This window comes from Elgaria multicarinata, chromosome 8 (genome assembly GCF_023053635.1).
Source record: "Elgaria multicarinata webbii isolate HBS135686 ecotype San Diego chromosome 8, rElgMul1.1.pri, whole genome shotgun sequence".
Taxonomy (NCBI): Eukaryota; Metazoa; Chordata; class Lepidosauria; order Squamata; family Anguidae; genus Elgaria; species Elgaria multicarinata.
In genome coordinates, this window is record NC_086178.1 from 51,709,300 (window position 1) to 51,731,737 (window position 22,438).

Consider the following 22,438-nt stretch of genomic DNA (forward strand, 5'->3'; position numbering starts at 1 on the left):
ATAGTGTATATGTTGCATTGGTGGGATGCAGAGAAGGGCTCCTCCAACAGATCTAAGGTCTCGGGCAGGCATATATAAGGAGAGGCGCTCTCTCAAGTATCAAGGTCCCAAGCCATTTAGGGCTTTAAACGTCATTCCGACGTTGAATTTTGACCAGAAGCGTATAGGCAGCCAGTGCAGCTCCTTTAAGACCAGTGTTATGTGGTCTCTGTATGATGTACCCGCCAGCAGTCTAGCTGCTGCATTTCGCACTAGCTGCAACTTCTGCATTGTCTTCAAGGTCAGACCCACATAGAGTGTATTGCAGTAGTCTAAGCAGGAAGTTACCAGTGCATGCACTACTGTGGCTAGGTTGTCCCCATCCAGGAGAGGCCGTAGCTGGTTGATCAGCCGAAATGACAGCTTAACTGAAGGAAAACAACATTTAGAGTATGGCTGTGCTCCACTCCGATTCGGATCACGAATCTGGAGCGAACTGACTCAATCCGCCTCCGCCAAAGGCGGATCCGGATCGGGGAAGCTGCGGATCAAGGCAAAGCGGTTTGCCTCCATCTGGAGCTCCGAACACATGTAAGGGGGAAGGGGAGCTCACCTGACGCCGGCGCCGCAGTCCGTAAGGCAACAGCATCAGAGCCAGGTAAGGGGGCAGGGAGTCTTACCTGTGTCCGTCGCAGTCCAGCACAGGCTTCAACTGAGGCCCAGGCTTCAAAGTGGAAGCAGACCGCGGCCTGCTTCCACTTTGAGGCCTGGGCCTCAGTTGAAGCCTGCACCGGACTGCAATGGAGGCAGGTAAGTGTGGGGGGGAGACTTACGTCGCACTGCCGCAGTCCATGCAGCGACGGCGGTGAAGCCAGATAAGGGAGCCAGGGGGATGGGGGGTTACCTGCCTCTGTCGCGGTCTGGCGACGGCTTCAACTGAGGGCCAAGCCTCAAGCCGAAAGAGCAGGCCGCGGCCATCAGTTGAAGCCGGCGCTGGACTGCGCCAGAGGCAAGTAAGTGGTGGTGGGGAAGGAGGGATTACCTGGCTCCACCGCCGCGGTCTGTGCAGCGACAGCGGTGGAGCCAGGTAATGGGGCATGGGGAGGGGGGATTACCTGCCTCCATTGAGGTCCACCGCCGGCTTCAACTGAGGGCCAGGCTTGTAGCCGGAAGAGCAGGCCGCGGCCCTCAGTTGAAGCTGGCGCTGGACCATGACAGAGGCAGGTAAGGGGGCGGGGCTTACCTGGCAGCGGCGCAGTCCATGCTGCGATGGTGGTGGAGTCTGGTAAGGGGGGAGGGGGGCTTGTTCGACCCCCATTTTGTCCCCCCCCTTCCCCACTTACCTGCCTCCACCGCCTGCCGCGGGGGAGGGGTGGATCGACCCGAAGCGGATTGTCCCGATCCAAAAGTTGTGGTTTGGGGGGTCCATGCATAGCCCTAATTTAGAGAGGGAAGGGCAAACCCCACTTCCAGATACAGTCCAGAAATAATCTGAAGTAAATGAACTGGTTCTTCTTCGTGGTCTCTATGCATCACACATATGGGCTTTGCGCCTGCGCAGAGACCAGACCGGAACCTTCTCTAGCTGAGTGGAACGTTTTTGGCGGGAACCCCTCCCCCACGCTACCGCGCATGTCCATGGGGTTCCCGCCCTTACCTCAGTTCTTCGTCGTCCGCCGTTGTGCCTAGACCGAAAAACTTTATCTCTAGCGTTTTCTCTGTTGATCTATTTAAAATACTTTTCTAGCTTACCTTTTCTTCAGCTTTCTTCTTTTTCGTCCTTTTTCTCTCTTTATCTATATAAAAAAAAAAAAAAAAAAGATTTTTGTAGTTAGATTTCTCCTCAGCGACTTCGGTCGTGTGAGGCCTTTATGGCAATCAAAGCACCATTTAGAAAGTGCGTCAAGTGCGGAGCTAAGCTCCCTCCGTCTGACGGCCATTCTTTGTGCATTATCTGTTTGGGAGAGGGACATGTGGTAGAGACCTGCCACCATTGTATGTCTTTTACCAAACAAACCAGAAAACACCGAGCAGACCGACTCCGCTCCGTACTTTGGGAGAAGGCTCTCAAGGCCACAGAGGCCCCTTCGATGGAAAGAACGGCGGTTCATAAGTCTGTTGCCCGTAAAACGGCAGTTACAAAGACTGTTGCGGAGAAACCGTCAGACCATAGCACTGAAGTGCAGACCAGAGCAAATAGGGCTGAGATACCCCTCACGCCTGGTCGGTCTTTATCGAGTTCTATGGCTAAGACAATCCCTAAAACAGCCAGAACTCTGATATCTTCTTCTGAGCCGGAGAAGAAAAAGAAGAAGAAGAAAAAGAGGGATGTGGAGAAATCCACCGTACCGTCACCTCGACATCGGGAATCGGCCAAGAGCCATTCCACGCCTCCTGCCGTACCGACCACTTCGATACCGAGGTCACCTTCGGTACCAAGATCTATGTCAGTACCGACGGCCACGGTACCGACATGTCCTCCAAGTTTATCAGAGGGTGAAATTCGGGATTCAGTGTCGGTAACGTCCGCTCGGCAACCTATGAGGCCGCAAGAACTCGTACAGCCTTCCCCAAGACGGACCTCAAGAACAGATTGGGACAGAGCATCGCAGTACTCTGATTCCCAGCCTAGATATTATGACTGGGAAAGATACCGTCCTCAACAATATTTTCAAGGGGATCAAGGTTACTACCAGCAGGAAGGTTATTATGCACACCCTCCTCCAACAACAAGAGTCTGCCAGTTGCCTCTGCCTTCTCCATCCGCTCAATTAATGTCGACGGTATCGACGCCTCGACACCGTGCACAGCAAGCAATACCATCTGCTGCATCCGCTACTGTGCTACCGCAAGATGATCAACATGGTCTGCAAGTGGTGACGTTATCCTCGCCAGAGGATAACTATCCTTCCGATTCTGAATCTGAACATTCAGTTGCTCCAGCTGCCCCTTCACCTGACGATGCAATCGATGATACAGACCCGTCCTCTCCTTCGGACGATATGGTTCGTTTTTCGGACCATATGCTTAGGATGTCCAGAGCATTGGGACTTGACATACAGGAAACAGATGAATCGGTAGTCGACCCAATTTATGATGTCTTTCAGTCGACAACGAACCAACGTTTGGCCATTCCTGTTCCTCAAGCCTTGAAACAAACGGCTCAACTGTCATGGAAAACCCCTGCAGTGACACAGGCAACATCAAAGAGATTGGAGACACTCTATAAAGTTAAGGAAGAGGATGCACAATTTTTGCTTCAACATCCTAAGCCGAATTCCATTGTAGTGGAATCGGCACAGGGACAGTCACAAAAGACTCATTCTGCACCTGTCGATAGAGAGGGGAGGAAATTGGACCAAACTGGCAGGAGAGTTTACTCGTCCTCATCTTTGGGCATCAGAGCATCGGTGTACGAGGCAACGATGGCGAGATATCAGATTTTCCTTTGGGAAAAGATGGGTTCTCTATGCGAACATCTTCCGGAGGATAAGAAGGAGCTCGCAAGAGTATTCCAGAATGAAGCGACAGCCATAGCAAGGCAGCAATTGTCTACCGCTCGACATCAGGTGGATTGCCACTCAAAGTCGATGATGGGGGCCATTTCTTTGAGGAGGCACGCTTGGCTCAGATCAGCCAATCTTACTCAAGAAACGAAAGGGAGGATAGAGAGCATGCCATTCGATGGCGAAGGTCTATTTAATACAAAGACCGACGAGACGCTGGACTCTATCTACAAGGCGAGAACAACAGCCAAAAAGATGGGGTTTACTGCTCCTCCTCCACAGACTCAATACCGACAGAAGAGATGGATAAGACCTCCTCCACAACAACGGCCCCAATACCAGCAACCAAGGCAGCAGCAGCAACAACTTCAAAGGAAGCGGCCTTATCAGAGCCGTTTCCAACAGGAAAAGCGTCAGCCCGACTTCTCTAAGAAGCAGCGGGTTTGACTCCTCGGCTCCAGATCCACCCCCTTTTGCGAACCGCCTAGCACCCCATTACCATCAATGGGAGTTAATAACAACAGACTCCTGGGTGCTCACTATCATCAACTCGGGCTATGCCATCGAGCTCGATGCCCTCCCTCCTTTTTCCGGCGTGAAAGTAACGACTCCATCCCCTCCTCTGCTACTCGAAGTACAGACTTTGCTATCGAAAGGAGCCATCTCTCCCGTGCCCGCAGAGGAACTCAATCAGGGATTTTTCTCTCGTTACTTCACGGTCCCGAAGAAAGATGGAGGTCTTCGACCGATCATGGACTTAAGACAGCTGAACAAGTTCATCACCCCGAGGAAGTTCCGTATGACAACGGTTACTTCAATTCTGCAGCTTCTACAGAAAGGAGTTTGGTTTGCAGTGGTGGATCTGAAGGATGCGTACTTCCACATTTCCATCAGGAAGTCGCATCAAGCTTACCTTCGGTTTTCGATCGGTGCATCCCAGTACCAGTTCACCGTTCTTCCGTTCGGATTGGCCACGGCGCCGAGGGTCTTCACGAAGGTCATGGCGGTGGTATGCGCCCACCTAAGGCAAAGAGGCATCTATGTTTATCCATACCTGGACGATTGGCTCCTCGTAGCGGACAGCAGCGAGGCGCTCCAGTCGGATATACTAACCACCCTCAACCTGTTGGACTCGTTGGGGCTGTGGGTCAACCACGAAAAGTCCATTTTGACTCCACAGCAGAGATTGGACTTCATAGGGGTAACCCTATCCTCTCGAGACGGGAGAGCATACTTACCTTTAACCAGGGCAAACACCTTGCAGCAGTTAGCCATCGACATCGAGAGCCGGCGGAAAGTATCGGCTTGGACAGTCCAGAGACTATTAGGCCTGATGGCAGCCACTACGGCAGTCATCAGGTTTGCAAGACTCAGAATGAGGGTATTGCAGGCCTGGTTTTTAAGAACTTTCGATCTCAGGCTCAATGCTCGACGAACTTACCTTTCGTTACCGAAGCAAGTCAGGGCATCGCTGAAATGGTGGTTCTCGATGTCGACTCTTCTCGAAGGCGTTCCATTCCAACAACAGGCGCCTTCGGTAACGATCACCACGGATGCATCCTTAGAAGGATGGGGAGCCCATTGCAGCTCCTTAACCTCTCAGGGTCGTTGGCCTCGATCACAGAGGGAGCATCACATCAACCATCTCGAACTCCTGGCAGTAGAAAATGCAGTAAAAGCATTCGCACAGATGATCGAGGGCAAGAATGTCTTGATCGCGACAGACAATACTACTGTAGTGGCATACATCAACAGGCAGGGTGGAACAAGATCACACCCCCTGAACCGTTCTGCACTCAGGATATGGAACTGGTGCATAAAAAGAAGGACTTACCTGACTGCGATCCATGTAGCCGGCAAGGAGAACGTCTTTGCGGACTCTCTCAGCAGATCCTTCCATGTCGACCACGAGTGGGAGCTCGACGTAGAAGTGCGGGAAAGCCTTTTTCGGTACTGGGGCCGCCCTGTTGTCGATGTCTTCGCTACCGAGGACAACGCAGTCTGCGCCAAGTTTTGCAGCAGGGCAGGAAAAGGAAAGCGCTCTCTAGGAGACGCTTTCACCAGGACTTGGAGAGGAAATCTCCTGTACATGTTTCCTCCCTTTCCACTTTTGACAAGAGTGATAGCCAAGATCCAGATGGACAACTCCGATTGCATCCTGATCACGCCGTGGTGGCCTCGACAGACGTGGTTCTCCCACGCTCTTCGGTTATCGAGAGGGGATTACATCAGGCTCCCGTCGACACCGAAGTTACTGTCTCGACACCAGGGCAGGGTTCGACACGCAGATCTGTCGACCCTCAAGATGACTGCATGGAGGATAACAGCAACTCCTCCTCTGCAACTAGAACTTTGACTGTGGATCACATTATATTGGCAGCGCTAAAGCCTTCCACTAGGAAAACTTATGCAGCAAAGTGGCAAAGATTTCGGAACTTTGCTTCAGTACAAGATCAAACACCAGAATCTTGCCACTTGCCCTTCATCCTTAATTATTTATTGACACTTTTCCAGCAGGGACTTAAGCTCGCATCCATCAGGGTTCACCTTGCTGCGATTACATCTTTTCACCGGGGTGTGGATGGTTTTACACCTTTTACCCATCCAACAACCAAGAAATTTCTGAAAGGTCTGAAGAACACGATACCGACTGTGAAGACTATCGTGCCGCCTTGGAGCCTGTCAGTTGTGCTGCAAGCATTGACACGCAAGCCCTTCGAGCCCATGGCTTCGACAGACCTTAGGCTGCTTACTTTAAAGACTGTCTTTTTAGTAGCCATCACATCAGCAAGACGTGCAAGTGAGCTTAAAGCTCTTAGGATAGATGTTCCATACACTATCTTTCATAAGGACAAGGTTGTGCTACGCACAGACCCAGCCTTCTTGCCAAAGGTAGTGTCTACTTTTCATCTGTCCCAGCATATTTCTTTACCTGCTTTCTTTCCTAATCCAACTACACCTCTTGAGTCTTCTTTGCATACTCTGGATGTAAGAAGGGCTCTTGCTTTTTACAAAGACAGGACAGAGACATTTAGAAAGACAAAGCAACTGTTTATTTGTTATGGTGAGCCTTCTAAGGGACTCCCTGTCTCCTGCCAACGACTGTCACGCTGGATAGTGGAGACAATAGAATTGGCCTACTCTATTGCTAAATTAGAGTTAGTGAAACCTGTAACAGCTCATTCCACCAGAGCTGTTTCAACGTCGGTGGCTTTCACCAGAGGTGTTCCACTGACTGAAGTCTGTAGAGCCGCAACGTGGTCCACTCCATCCACGTTTGTCAAGCACTACAGTTTGGACACCCGTGCGAGGCAGGACTGCTCATTTGGGAGGACAGTGCTTTCAGAGATCTTCAGATGATGCACCAACCCACCTCCAAAGGTATGTCAGCTCGCTATTCGCCCATATGTGTGATGCATAGAGACCACGAAGAAGAAATGCAGGTTGCTTACCTGTAACTGTAGTTCTTCGAGTGGTCATCTATGCATTCACACAACCCACCCACCATCCCCACTTGGTGGTGTGAGACTTACAAATGACACTGTTTTATTGTGGAATGTACTTTACTTTATTTACACTCATGTTTATGGGGGCACAACGTCGGACTCCTGTAAACTGAGGTAAGGGCGGGAACCCCATGGACATGCGCGGTAGCGTGGGGGAGGGGTTCCCGCCAAAAACGTTCCACTCAGCTAGAGAAGGTTCCGGTCTGGTCTCTGCGCAGGCGCAAAGCCCATATGTGTGAATGCATAGATGACCACTCGAAGAACTACAGTTACAGGTAAGCAACCTGCATTTTCCTCAATGGTCATAGGGTATCCAGAAATGTAATTGAAATTTCTGACTGGAAGCTGTAGCTCCTGCTTATGTGGCCTTCTTGCCATTCATCTCCACCCACCCCACTTTCTTTTACTTACCAGAGGCAGTGGGGATAGCTGGGAGGGCTCAAGTTGCAATGAAAGAGTGGCCTGTAGTGATGCTGTTGCTTCTAAAACAGGTGTAAATGCCCAATTTGAACCTATTCTTTGACTGTGATTTCTCAGATTCCGAGTTGTATTGTGCAGATATAATAGATTCCAGGCCTTCACGGTTACCCACTAGCCCCTGTAGTAAATCCAAACTAGGATAGGGGGTTGGGGTGGGGGACTCATTCTGTTGTGTGAAGGCTCCAGCTGGATCTGAGGCCTGCATAACCTGTGATGATACTCTAGCCTCACATCAGGTTCTAGAGGCATTTGGGTTGTACCAGCACTGCCTGGATTAATTTCAGAATGCAGATGGGCTCTGGGTTGTCTGGATCGTAGTCTGAAGTGATGCCTTCCAGATGCAACGGTGGCTGAGGGATGCTGAGAGTGTAATCCAACATATCTGGAGAGCACCAGGTTGGGAGAGACTGGACTAACCTATGTACACTTACATAAGTTAACACTGAAAATAGTACTTTGTCATCATATTCATGCAAATGAAAAGACTGGGTTTCTAACTGGAGGGATATATTAATGCCTAGATCCACTAGTTATAGTTATGTGCCCCTGGCTAAAAAGTGAGAATCTTGGTAGAAGAAACTAGCCTGAAGTGTGGGTACAGGAGAGGAAGAAGGACAAAGATGCTAAAGAAGGCTTAGCTGCTTTGTTTGTCAACCCAAGAACTCTGCTTTTTCTCCAGTTCATTACTAAAGAACTTGGAGAGGTCAGAGAACAGAAAGTGTTCTCTCAAAATTATTATTATTATTATTATTATTATTATTATTATTATTATTTATATAGCACCATCAGTGTGCATGGTGCTGTACAGAGTAAAACAATAAAATAGCAAAACCCTGCCGCATAGGCTTACATTCTAATAAAACCACAATAAGAAGGGGAAGAGAATGCACCAAACAGGCACAGGGTAGAGTAAAACTAGCAGTATAAAAGTCAGATCAAAATCAAGTTTTAAAAGCTTTAGAAAAAAGAATTTTTTTTAGCTGAGCTTTAAAAATAGATCCAATTAGTTGTGGGCAAGGACAATAGAAAGTTCTCTTGGGTGTTTTATCACAGTGGCAGAAAACACAGTAGTAGTCCTCCATGTTTGTAACATTTCTGTCACACAGCTGCTCATGAACTGCAAGTAAGAAGCATTTTAGAAGGCTTTTATCTAAATTCTTTTCTTTTCAGTTTTTGAATGGGCTGTAGATTTCTCATTCTTTGCAACAAAGTTCTGATTTTCTGCTTTTTTCCTTCCATACGCCTTCCTTCACAGTGCTTTCAGTTCCCAGTTCAATATGGCATAAGAGTTCATTTTACAGCCTGCGTAATCCTATTTAGCTGAATTATCAGAGCGCCAGTGGCATTCACAGCTTTGGAGTCTTTTCGTCTCCTGCTTTAAAATTTCCTCCGTTACCAGCTGCAACCACAATAGCGTTATCCAGTACTAGCAAACAGAAAATTCCAACATCCTCCCCAAAGACTTGGTTATGTAGTAGGTAAAATGCAATAAATCTATTCAGGAATTTTTTTCCGGGGTGGTGGGAGGAATCAGCACATTGCTTTTTTAAAAGAGAAAAGATCCTCGAAAATATTATTTATAGGGTATTTGCTTTCAGTTGACCGAGAATGAGGGTGGGGTTGAGTGATAAATAAGAACACAGGAGGGGCCATCTTGATCAGTATCCTGTTTTCTATACAAGCAAACCAGATGCTTCCAGGAAGCCCACAGGCAGAAAAGCAAGGCAGTAGCCTTCCTGTGCTGTGGCTCCTGAGGACCGGGCATTCAGTAGCATAATGCCTCTGAACATGAAAGTTCTGTTCATAGCCGAATTAGTTTCTGTGCAGTAATATCCCTGTTAGTTCTCCTAAACCTCTCAACGTCTTTCAATACTATCAACCATGGTATCCTCATGGATCACTTGACTGAACTGCGCTGAGCTTGGGTGATATGATATGATAATAATAATAATTAATAAATTTATTTCTTACCCGCCTCTCCCTCTGGATCGAGGCGGGGAACAACATAGAATACAAAAATACTATAAAATATATAAAACTAATTAAAATATATAAAATGAATACATTATTAAAATAAAAGCCAGACATCTTAAAATTCGACAGAGTAGGCCTGCTGGAAGAGATCAGCCTTTATTGTTTTTTTTTATATTCAGAAAGACTATTGAGTTGGCGGATCTCTCCCAGCAGGCCGTTCCACAGTCTGGGAGTGGCAAAAGAGAAGGTCCTCTGGGTAACAGTGGTTAATCTAGTTTTTGCTGGCTGAAGTAAATTCTCCCCCGAGGACCTGAGTGTGTGGGGCAGATTGTACGGGAGAAGGCGATCCCGCAGGTAGCCTGGACCCAAACCATGTAGGGCTTTAAAGGTAATAACCAACACTTTATACTTTGCCTGGAAACTAATTGGCAGGCAGTGTAGTGATTTTAAAGCTGGTGTAATATGATCACCCCTAGATGTACCAGTGACCAACCTGGCTGCCATATTTTGCACTAGTTTAAGTTTCCAGACTAGGCACAAAGGTAGCCATTTGTACAGCGCATTGCAGAAGTCGAGCCTCGAAGTTACCAGCATGTGCACTACCGTCCTTATGTCTTCCAACTCTAGGAAGGGGTGAGCTGGTGTAACAGCCGAAGCTGATAGTAGGCACTCCTGGCCGTCACGTCTATCTGAGGTGTCATTTGGAGCACCCCCAAGCTGCAAACGCAGTCTTTCAGGGGGAGTGTAACCCCATCCAGAACTGGTTGACATACCTCCAGTTGGGGCCTTTGACAGTAATCACTTCAATCTTGTCCGGATTCAGCTTCAATTTGTTTTTCCTCATCCAGCCCATTACCATCTTCAAGCATTTGTTCAGAAGAGACACACTATCCTTAGCTGACACTGTTGTCGAAAGCATAGAGAAGTATATTTGGGTGTGTTAGATATCCTATCTAGCCAGTCAGTTTCAAATGATGGTGTTGGGGAATTTGTCCCATGGCCTTTGGGATACTGCAAGGTTCAATTATATCCTCCACGCTATTTAACATCTACCTGAAACCAGTGGAGGAAGTCATCTGGAGGTTTGGGCTTTCCTCTGTTTTTCATCTTTGAAACCCAGAGAGGCTGTAAAATTGAATAGGGTGGAGGAGAGTGACCAGGCTGAAACTTAATCTAGACTAGGAGAAATAATTTTGGGTGGGGAAATCTGTTGATCTGGATGGAGGGATTGGATGGGGTTGTATTCCCCCTGAAGAGCCATATTCATAACATGGGAGTCCTTCTGAACTTGTCACTGTCTGTGGAAGCACAGGAGTCTCTTTCATCTACTTTGGTTAGTATGTTAGCTACAAACCTAACTAGGAAAAGTGGAACTGGTCTTATTACATCCATACTGAACTGTTGTAATGCATGCTATGTGAGGTTGCCTTTCAAGATGACTCGGAAACTTCTGCTGGTACAGAACATGGCTGCTCGAGTACTCACTAGAACTAGACGGTCAGATAATATTACAGCAATCCTGTACCAGCTGTAGTTGTTACCAGTGTGTTTCCAGAGAAATTCAAAGAGTTGTTTTTTACCTTTAAAGCCTTGGATGGGTTGGGCTGTGGTTATTTGGACTGCCTACACTCATATGGTGAATTTGCCCTTGTTTTAAGATCAGTTTATTGGCCTGCCACCAAGATCAGAAGATTGTTGGAAAATAAGATAGGGCCTTTTCAGTAGTAGCCCCTAATCAATGGAATTATCTTCCAAGAGACATACAGTTTGTCCCATCTGTTTTCCCTGGCTTATAATTGAACATTTTAATGCTATTTGCTTCCGATGGGTATTTCATTTTCATAATTTTATTTTATATTGTTTCTATTCTATAAGCCACCTTGTGAAGACTATGATCTTGAAAGCAGCTAATAAACAAAGTAAATAAAATGTAGCTTCTAATTCATCTTTTCATTTCCTCCACAGGTAAATATGTTTATCAGCCTATGACTCCAGTAGAACAGCTTCCAAGCACTGAAATACCTATTCGGCCTCGGGGAACTACAAACACCATTCAAATATCTGTCTCGCTCACGGAACACTTTTTGAAGTTTGCACCTGTCTTCCAGCCACCATTACCCCCAGACTCCCCACGATTCTGCACAATCTCGGACCTCTTTATTGACAATTACCGTGTGAAATGCATCAATGGGAAGATGTGTTATGTGCAGAGGCAACCTCCTGCTCTCCCCCATAAAGTGAAGCCTCAGGAGGTCCCCACACGCAACGCCTTAATTTTGAGAGAGAATAATACACCAAAAATAGATCACTGCTCTTCCCCTTCCAGCTCTGAGGACTCTGGGATCAATGCTGTTGGGGCTCACTATATGGAGTCATGTGATGAGGACACAGAGGAAGGGGCAGAGCTAAGTTCAGAAGAAGATTATAGTCCAGACAGTAGCTGGGAACCGGATGAGTGTCCCCTCTTATCACCTTCTCAATGCGAACTAGAAGTGATTGAGACCATAGAAACCACAGTGTGAAATGCTGAGCTGGGAGCTAGCTAGGCATACTTAAAACAGTACTGGTTTTCTAGCATTTATACTGGCTTTTTCTGAAAGGTCCTGTCCCCTGTGCACTTGATACACCACAAGAACTAGAGTTGACAGTATTTAGCCACCTATGAATTAGTTGCTTGATTAAAATGTGTCACTGATTTACATCTTTAGTTACAGACTATCCTTGACTTCAGTAAGGGACAGATAATTTGCAAAGATCAGGCAAACTTGGAAGCTACTCCTACTAATTCAAAATAAAAATTGGTTTTAGATTACTCCTTTGGAACAAGGATTCAGCCTTTCATGCTCTTGCAAAACACCAATAGCAGGTTAGCCATATGCTTGGTGAGCAGAGCTGAATTCACAAACAGGCCTTCTTTAATTCATTTTTATTGTTTTATATAGGAGATTGGAGGCCATTCCTCTCATTACAAGCTCTGCTGTCAGTGTACTCCTTTCCAAATAACCTGTACACATCATCCTTTTTTGCCAGCTGCAGAGAAACTCAGGGGGTTCCCAAAATAAGCACAACACACCCTTGATAACTGGAACCCTGTTTCCAGAACAAGAGAATGACAAAGAGGCTTGATTTGAAATCCTTCATAGCAAGGGTTGTTACACTGCCAACTGACCTGGTTCCATTGGTCTTCAATCTGACCTATAATACTTTAATTGGTTCATATGTTAAAACAGAGGGCAAACTGGATTTATCTGTAAAGGCATGGCATATATAAAAGAGCTGCTAACCTGAAATGGATCCATAATTATTGCATATTCACACAATTAAACTTTGGTTTATTTTTGAACCATTCATGTTTTTGAACCACACCCCTGATAAAACAGTGTGTGCCCTTGCCTTCTGCTCATAGCAAACAGCTGCCATGAACCTGTGATGTGCTTTTTAGCAACGCCACCATAGCTAATCGGTGGCATGCTAGCAACTTCTATGACAAATACATCCACACAACCCTTTCTGCTGTGGATATGTTCAATCCATGTACACCAAAACTCAAAACTATGTCAAATAGTGATGCATGAATTGACCATAAAGTGATTGAACATTAGAAACCAGCTCAGTACTGAAATAAGGCAACTGGGTGTAATAGTTCTGTTCTATTTATTGCTCCATGAATTTCTACTTACTCTGATTTGGTGATAGTTCAAGATTTAAGTTTAGTATTGGGTTCAAATTAACTGTTTAAATGGACCATTCCCATGCCCATTAGGTATAAATGTAGATAGCTAAAAGAGAGGTTGCCATTGTCATTGTAGCTGCTGGAGCATTTGGATTCAATTAAAGACCACTTGAAAAAGAAGTACCTAATTGGTCTAACCTTTTCCTTCTCCTGCTGTGTCCCTCCAACTCTCTTTATTAATAGTAGCTCATTAATAGATATAGAACAGATAAAAGATGTATAGCAATCAGGCAGGCATTTAAACCCCCTAATGTATTTGTGTTTTGACTTCAGTTGTCCAGAAACAGGTTGTCCTATGGGGAAAAATGCCCTGCTAATCAATTCAAGGATGGTGGGCATTTGAGCTTTAAGGCTAGATGGTGGACTGGGGAAGGGTGGTTGTTTTATTTTTGATACTTCACAGTCAGAAAATTATAGAACACTTCAGAAGTCATGTACCAATGGATATGACAAGACCGTCCCAAACTACAAGTTGTGACCACAAGTTTTTTTGTGAGCTTTTTGCTTTGACTCCATATGGTACATCTTAACTGAACAATTCTCCTGTTACATTAGGGTACCTCTGACTAAATATAGTCTTATTTTATAATACTTTGGTTAATTCACTATCCATAAGTCTTGGTAAGAATGAAAACATATAAATATGTACAGTTGTAGCTCTCGGTACTAGATTATCTTATGCTGTGTTGTCGAATGCTGCTCTTTAAACACTATTCTGACACATTACTAATTTTTATACATACACTTTGACATAGGCACCTTTTAGAAAGCATTTAGATTACAATGTGTGTTATGAATTACTATATAAACTAATATTGTACTTTAAATTATAAAAATAATACCCTAAGAAAAAAAATGAAATATTTATTCTGGTGAGTTATATGAAAATGCATCTCTTGACAAAGAGCTAAGGAACTCCGTTCTGGGCATCGCAACTGGTAAATCCTTTCTTAGCATTTCTGAAGATTTAGGATACTCTGCTATTCTTTAAAGAGAAACACTAATTCATTATAGAATTTAATTGTTATTTTGGGATTATTGAAGTTTTTCTTCTCAGGTGCTGTTCTGTTAAGCATTGTTGTTACGGCTTTTATAGTGGGAAGACAAAGCATAAAATAAGATTGTATTACTCTCAACTATTTTAAATAGTGGGGGCGGGTATTACATTTACCTTGTCTGGCTGTATTAGTTTGCAATTGGCTCTCTTGTGGGTGAAAGGAGTCAGGTTTTCCGGTTCTGGCAATAGCAGAGGAACCATAGAAGAAATTGCAAATTACATTTGGGGGCAGAAACAGGGCAGCTTCTGAAGGTACACTTTAGTTTCTTTCATTACACTGAAAAATTGTGACACACTCTCCTCTCAGCAGGCTAGCAGCCACGATCTAACCAGGTGTAAGATTAGACAAAATATATTCTGAACTGAGGAATGATCTAGGAATAATTCAGTACAGACTTATATGGGACACACTTTATCAAACTGTTAATTAGCAATAGCTGCATACAATGTTAATCTCTTAAATTTGTTGTTTGAAAGTCTTAAGCACAACGGGCAAAATCCTACGGTGCCTGGCTTCCTAGGAGATTGCCTGGGTATAGGCCATGGCAGGATTTGGTTAGATGATTTAGCACATAATGCTGTGTCTCAAAGTACTCTCAAGGGTACCCAACTGTTTCATGTAAACTTCTCACAAAATAATAAATGTGAAGACTGATTTTGCACAAGCACAGAGTAAGACAGATTTCTTTTACACAATTCCGTGCCACTACAAAATGTTGAATTCTAACTGGGGAGTGGTGTGGTTTGATGCTGTCTTTCAGATGTACTGTGCTTTAGCATGAAGCTGTTGAACTGCAGTTGAATTGGACATGGCAGCAATCACCTGAGAACTAAGGCTCACACAACAGCATGGGTGCAGGGCTTGTTTCTGTCTGAGAGCCAAGTTCCATTTTGCAGAAGTTCCCATGAGCTGCATTCCAGTAGTGGGTGGGGCTGAAAGCAAAATGGGTGGGGCCAAAATACCAGCTTATTTTAGTTTAATGCCCCTACTCCCAGGAACTAAGCCTTTGGAGAAACATTTCAACTTTTAAGAATGGGGAAAATGCACAAAAAGCCAGGAAACCACCAGATTATTTAGAGGTTGGGAGAAAGGGACACGGCTATCCAGAGCAAACCAGAGGGCGAGATCAGGACCACAGGCCTGAGGTTCTGCAACTCTGAACAACAGGCTCTGTTACCTCTTTGCTCCACTAACATCCCATTCCCTAGTTCAAATGTGTATAAGAACATCAGAAGTGCCATGCTGGATAAGACTAAGGGTCCATCTAGTTCACACAGTGGCTAACCAGCCCTCGGCCAGGGATGAACAAGCAGGACATGATGCATAGCACCTTCCCGCCCATATTCCCCAGCAACTGGCGCACACAGGCTTGTTTTCGTAAATTACTGTGCTAGATAAATCTTATTTCCCACCAAAAAAAATTACATAAAAATTGCTTATTTAAAACTACTTGAAAAGGGCAGCAACTTCTCATTAGCAATCAGTTACAAATCTTGCAACTTCTTTGGTAGATGGAAATAAAAGATTTCCATTTTCCTCTTTTACCAACTATCTTTTCAGGAGGCTAGTCAGTGAATGTCCACTTGAATATACTCCCCTCTACTACATACTGTTTTCTGTTGCTTCTGCAAGTTTCGATTAGAAGAAGAAGAAGAAGAAGAAGAAGAAGAAGAAGAAGAAGAAGAAGAAGAAGGGGAAAAGACAGATTTGAGCAAGAGGTGGCCAGAAAGCTCATCCCATATGTGAAGGCTGAGCCATCAGAAGAAATTATACAATAACAGTATTTGCCAGTGCTTCTTCAGCCAGTCTGATGGATTTTGTTGGCTTCATTGACTGATGTTGGTTGATTAACCTTTTGTCACTAGGATTTTTTTTTTTTTGTAAACTAACAACCAATTGAGTAACAAGGCTATGTTCCCTGAAGTATCTAGGCATACACAAGAAATGCACCTTTCCTTGTACTGCTTATTCCACTACCTGCTGTTCAGTAGCTGAACAGCTGCCTATCTTGAGTTTGAATGCTGTTGGCAGCAGTTTCTATAAAATGGATAAGAGTTTGATCTCATCTTAGAGGAGGAGTTTTAAATACAATGAAAAACAAGTGAAATAAATACAATCCCTGGGTTGGGTCCATAGTGCATGCACGAGCACTTAAAGTAAATCCATGGCCTTACTGGATAGTGAATAAAGTTCATTGGATAGCTTATGCACAGCTCTTGGCTTAGCTGAGTTAGCCCATACTGTTTTCCAAATTTCGTCAAAGGTTTCTGTCAGAGGAATAGCATTGGGCTTGGCAGGCTCCTAGGGGAAAGCTGCCTTCTGTCTTTTTTGACCGAAACCACCTCTGGAACCTTGTGGATTGGGGACCTCCCTTGATAGCTGGAGTCCGTGGGACGCTTTAGCCGAAAAGCAACCCCTCTTCATCTCTAGGATCTGAATGGGAATCCAGGCCTAATGAAATCCCTTTGACTCTCTTTCCCTTTGTCTTGCCAAAGGCATTGGAAAGGCTCCAGGGTCTCCCCCAACCCCATCAGAGTTGGAATTGGTTGATGGGAAAAAGCTCAAATTTCCATGCAGATGGATCCCTTTGGGGTCATGGAGCATGAAGGGGATGTAAAGGAAGATCTGGGTTTATGAACTTTCTTATGCTTATGAGTAGTCCTGTCTCTTGATCTATGTGCTCTCCTTCTTCACCCCTTCTTTTTCTTTGGAGTTGGGTCTCCACCTTCCCCCTGTTGGATATTGCTATGGCTATCCTCTGGGTCACCAGATCCTGAACCCATGAGGTAAACAGCAAAATTGCCCCCTCACCTGGCAAATGTGGCATGAGGGTGGCAGCTCAGAGCCCATGGGGCAGTCTCCCTGTGGCATTATGGTTGTACCCTGATCTGTGGCTGCTTCTCTTGTTGAAAAGCCCACCTCTGAGGCTTCTGAGTCCGTCAGGCCTCCCTGTGTCTGTCCAGCATTTTCTTCCCTTGCAGTTTTGCCAGGAATTTGCTGGCAGCCAAGATCAGTAGTTTTGCGTCCACTCTCTCTACGCTATGGTAAGGGGGAAGAGATCAGAGCAGAGGCGCAACGTGGCTAGCTCTTCCTGGTGTCAGGAAAAGGTTGAGTGCGGAAGAGCCTTTCTAGCTGCACAAAGCATGGTCTGGCAGCTGCAGTCAACCTGCCTGCCCACAGGGTGCAGAAGGGGACGCTTGACATTGAACCCCTGTCATGGGACTCTAGGTGAAATAATCCCTGGGCCCTGCCTAGATTCAGAGAAGAAGGGAGGAGTATAGAAGAAAAACAGAGGGGGGAAAGGAAGAAGAAAGAAAGAAAAGGAAGCTAACTAGCAACAGGAGCTGGGCTTCTTAGGAGCATCAGCTCACCTAGTGGCTCACTGTGCAGAGCCGGTCTGGGAGATCTGGGTGGCTCCTCCATCAGAAGCAGCAACGGTTTGGCCCTGCCTATGTGCTTCCAGGAGGAGGTGCCATCCCAAAGTGAAGGAATGCCCTCCGTCAGCCCCTGGAAAACATGAGTTTTTATTACAGAATATGTAAAGGTTGTGTTTAAATCCAAAAATTGCTGGAATTAATAATTCTTTGCTGGATTTATCAATCTGAATATGATACAGCTCTGCTTCAGCATGGCAATTAGCGAAGACCTTGGTCACCTTAGTCAAGTTATTTATATCAGGAGAAGCAACTTCTTTTTTGCAAGTCATTTACAATGAAACAAGACAGATGAGTTCCTTCCTTATTATCCTGCCTTTTAAATAGAATGCTACACATTAAACAAACACGAACATTTGGCTTTTCCTTTCAACAAAGACAAATTCAACACAGCCTGTCCTACACAATCAAGATTGCTTGGTCATATAAGGCTGTCTTTCTTATGGATGTTTTGTTTTTGTCGGAATAAGTTGAACAGTACTTGTCACCCTATCTCAAAAAGAATATTTGAAGAACGGTAAGACAATGGACTGCTAGAAGAGGCTGGGAGGCTTTACTTTCTTAAGGGATGAAATAGGAGGGGACATAAGACGCATGCATTACATATCAAATGGAGCATTCAGATGACTCTTCCTCCTATACCATCAAAACCAATCAAGTATTTTCAACACATGCAAGTCTTCCATTCCTTTCGGCCAGTCAGTTTACGTCCCAGATGCTACCCTGGCTCTTCTCCTAGCACCTCAGTCCTTTCCTCCTTTGCTGCTAGAGACTACTGTTCTCTCACAACCTTGTGTGCCCCTTTGTGTGGCTCAAAAGCTTACATTTTGTCTGGAAAGAATGCAGCAAACTAGGGCAAGCCAAAGTTTCCTTCCCAAACCCTCTATTGGAAAGACTAAGGGAGTGTCCACACTGTTGTGGGCCTCCTAAAAAAGTTAATGCCCAACCTTCCCCAGTGGCTAATCTAATCGAGGCAACACTGTATCACCCGTCAATAGGCAACACAGCACCCACACGTTGAGCATCCTTTCCTAGAAGTACTTCTAACTCCACCTCAAGCCTAGATCTCCTTTCAAGCTGGAACAAAACAATCCTTATTTTGTACACCTGGAAAGGATGGCCTTACTTCTTCCTGAGTCTTTGTAGTCAGAGACGGTCAGTGTCTCAGAACCCCTGAACTCAGCAATTCTCCCCTATAGTCCTTCAAGTGAGTTTTCCATTAGTTTTGCTGGCAAACACCCCGTCAAATGAGCCCATACTTGCAACTTTGAAGTCCTGAACTCCAGCTGGTTCTGGAAAAGGGTCTTGCTGTTCAAAATGTAGCCTGCCTTGGTTTGGAACCTCCAGTGTGGAGAGTTTCCTCCCCCCACCTTGTACTCCCCCAATCAGTGGACTCTGCCTGGTAAAGCCTCACTATGGCCAAGCAATGCCTCTTTTTTACTTTCTTTTTGAATTTACATTGATTCCACAGCCTCCCTTATGGGGTGTCCTTCGTTGTGTTTGGACACCCCATATGTAGTTTTGGGGGCACATTTGAAGAAGTGAAGAGTGGTGGACTAGCACCTCAACTCCATCCCATAAAGTGGCTTGCCCGCAAATAATGTTGTCACAGGTGCTGTTTTCTCCAGTTTTCTGGCCTCTAGCCTTGCAACTGAAGGACCAATTTGCATCCCTCAGTTCCCTGGGACCTGCAGTTGTTGAACTTGACTTAGCAATACTACAAACGAGAAGGATCTTGGAATTGTTGTAGATCGCAAGCTGAATATGAGCCAACAGTATGATGTGTCTGCAAAAAAAGCAAATGCTATTTTGGGCTGCATTAATAGAAGTACAGCTTCCAAATCATGTCAGGTACTGGTTCCTGTCTTTTCGGCACTGGCTAGGCCCCATCTAGAGTACTGCCTCCAGTTCTGGGCACCAAACTTCAAGAAGAATGCAGACAAGCTGAAGGGGGTTCAGAGGAGGGCAACGAGGATGATCAGCGGTCTGGAAACAAAGCCCTATGAGGAGAGACTGAAAGAACTAGGCAAGTTTAGCCTGGAGAAGAGAAGATTGAGGGGAGATATGATAGCACTCTTCAAATACTTGAAAGGTTGTCAAACAGAGGAGGGCCAGGATCTCTTCTCAATCATCCCAGAGTGCACAACATGGAATGCAGTAATGGACTCGTTACAAAAAGCCAGATTCTGGCTGGACGTCAGGAAAAACTTCCTGGCAGTTAGAGATGTACAACAATGGAACCAATTACACTAGAGGCATTCAAGAGGCAGCTGGACAACCATCTGTCAGGAATGCTTTAAGGCGGATTCCTGCATTGAGCAGGGGTTGGACTCATTGGCCTTTTAGGCCCTTCCTACTCTACTATTCTATGGTTCTGTGAACCTTCTGCTACACAATTTCCAAATAGTAACACTATATTTGACAGCTAGCTTTGATGTCAATGCTTGATTGAACAACAATTCTTCTATGAGTAGAATTAAGGCTGTAATCCTATATCCACTTACCTGGGAGTATGCTCCATTGAATTCTTGTTACTTCTGAGAAGATTTGCATAGAATTGCACTATAAAAACATAAGAAGAGTTCTACTGGATCAGACCAAAGGTCTATCTAGTCCAGTGTCCTGCTTCCCACAGTGGCCTACTAGATCCCTCTTGCCCACAAGCAAGACATGAGGGCAATAGCCCTCTTCTGCTGTAGTTCCCCAGCAACTGATATAAAGAGGATTCTCGGAGGTAGCACATACCCATCATGACAAGTAGCCATCAATAGTGTTACTTCCCATGAATATCTAATTTTTAAGGCTAAGTTGATGGCCATCAAAACATCCTGTTTTAGCAAATCTCCCACCATTCAGCTTTGTTGGATGACTCCAGGTTCTAGCATTATTAACTTAACCACCTCCTTCATATCATGTATAATTGTATAAATCTCTTATCATGTTTCATTCTTAGTCACCTTTCTAAAATGCCCCAGATGTTGTAAATGTTTTCTTAAAAGGGAGTTGCTACAGCCCCAAGATAAGTTTTTCCCCCCAGCCCCATAGCATGCTTTTTGAGGTGTAGCACCCAGAACTGTACACAGTATTCCAAGTGAGGTTGTACCATAGATTTGTATAAAGGCATTATGATACTGTCATTTTTATTTAAATTATTCATTGCAGACACCTCTCTTGCTAGCATGATAGCAGCTTTTGATTGACACTGTAATAGCTTCTTTACTAGAAGTTGAAATTCCTTTGTGATAAATCTGTGGTCACCTGAACGTAAGCGATCGTACTTGATTATATTTAGCGTGGACAAACGTAAAAGTTATCAATTCATATTGTTAATGACACCAAGGTGGCAGAAGTGTTAATACATATTCAAACGTATATGGGGACAGGGAGAATTATATATTCATAGCATGAGTGTGACCACTTTTCCATTGAAGTTGCAATCCAGGAAGATACTGAACATCTATTTAAGTGGGTGAAATTTAAGTCATGAGGATTGGACCAGAAAATAGGTACCTAAAGCCCTATTCCACAATAGTCACACATCAAGAAATCATTTTGTCCAAGCTAAGAGTGGGATCCAGTTCTTGCACAAGTAGAAGCAACAGGCCTTCTCCATCCTCCTCCCGTCCCTACAGCCCTCCCCTACTCTAAATCTACTCTTAAAGGTCTCCCAAACCTCCAGAGCAGACTGGGGGGTGGTGTCATGGGGGGCTGCAGAGGGAAGGGCAAATCCATTCCACCAGCAGTTTCCCTTCTGCAGGCCGAGTGGCACCATTTAATAAAACCGTAAATGTATACCTCTAGCCTATGAGTAAGCTGCCAGCATGTGTACATGACTTCCATCAATGCATACTTCACTTAACTATTTCTGCATCAGTGAGATTATATGTGAATGGATGGCTTGCTCACATAATTCTAACTGCATGGATGGGATGTTTGTGGGTTCAATGCAATCATTGAAGGAGGTCACCTAATAAAGTAGATCCAAATATGTATCCTTATATCAACTGTTCATATGACCATTGTCCCTGTGAATCAAGCAGTAAAAAAGAAGTTTACAGTACAAAAAGATCCCAAACGTTGTAAAAGCACTAGTGGGGGATTTTGATTGATAATCTTTCATTGGTTAAAAAATAAACTCTGTTGATGTTCTCTTGACCCACTGCTCTGTTACATTATGTTAATAAAATCATGAGCCATTGCAGCCATATGACTATGCACTGGCTTCATTTAGGGGAAACTATGCCCGCCTCCTTGTGATGCTGAAACCTGTCAAAGCCATTGTCATTGCCCCATCTCCTTTTCTGCTCAATTTAGACAATTTATCAGGATGGTAGGTATTATGCACATTCAAAAGGGTCTGTAATTTTTGACACTCTGATTTTTGAGCATATGGGAAAACAGCAGACAACATGATGTCTATCCAGGCCACTCACTGAAAGGTTTGCATTTTTAATAAGCCAGCACCGTTCTCCACTCTTTGTGTAGCAGATCATGTTGGACGGTGGGGGTGAACCTGCCGGCCTTTTTAATCTACACTTCCTCAAACTACTCGCAGATATCATGAAAACAGGAAATCTCTTGAACAGGCAAAGGAAAATTGCCAATTGTCAGTTTTGGAGAAGCATTAAACAGGATGCTGCTGGAAACCTTGTGCTTTACTGTTTAAGAGTAAGAGATGTTCACCTTCAATCACATTAAAGCCCATTGCTGTAGCAGGCTGCTGATGTTCCACACAGAAAGGAGAGAGAGAGAGAGAGAGAGAGAAGAA

At 44.9% G+C, this 22,438-nt stretch overlaps 1 protein-coding gene across 1 annotated transcript in view; it reads left to right on the forward strand.

The window, feature by feature from the left end:
- The window catches only part of C8H3orf70 (chromosome 8 C3orf70 homolog), a 37,286-nt gene extending 22,386 nt beyond the window's left edge, over positions 1–14,900 (forward strand). The window contains exon 2 of the mRNA XM_063132345.1: positions 11,411–14,900. Within this exon, the coding sequence (XP_062988415.1) occupies positions 11,411–11,967 (557 nt within the window). The 3' untranslated portion in view covers positions 11,968–14,900. The remainder of the gene's footprint in view (positions 1–11,410) is intronic.
- Positions 14,901–22,438: the final 7,538 nt, after the last annotated feature.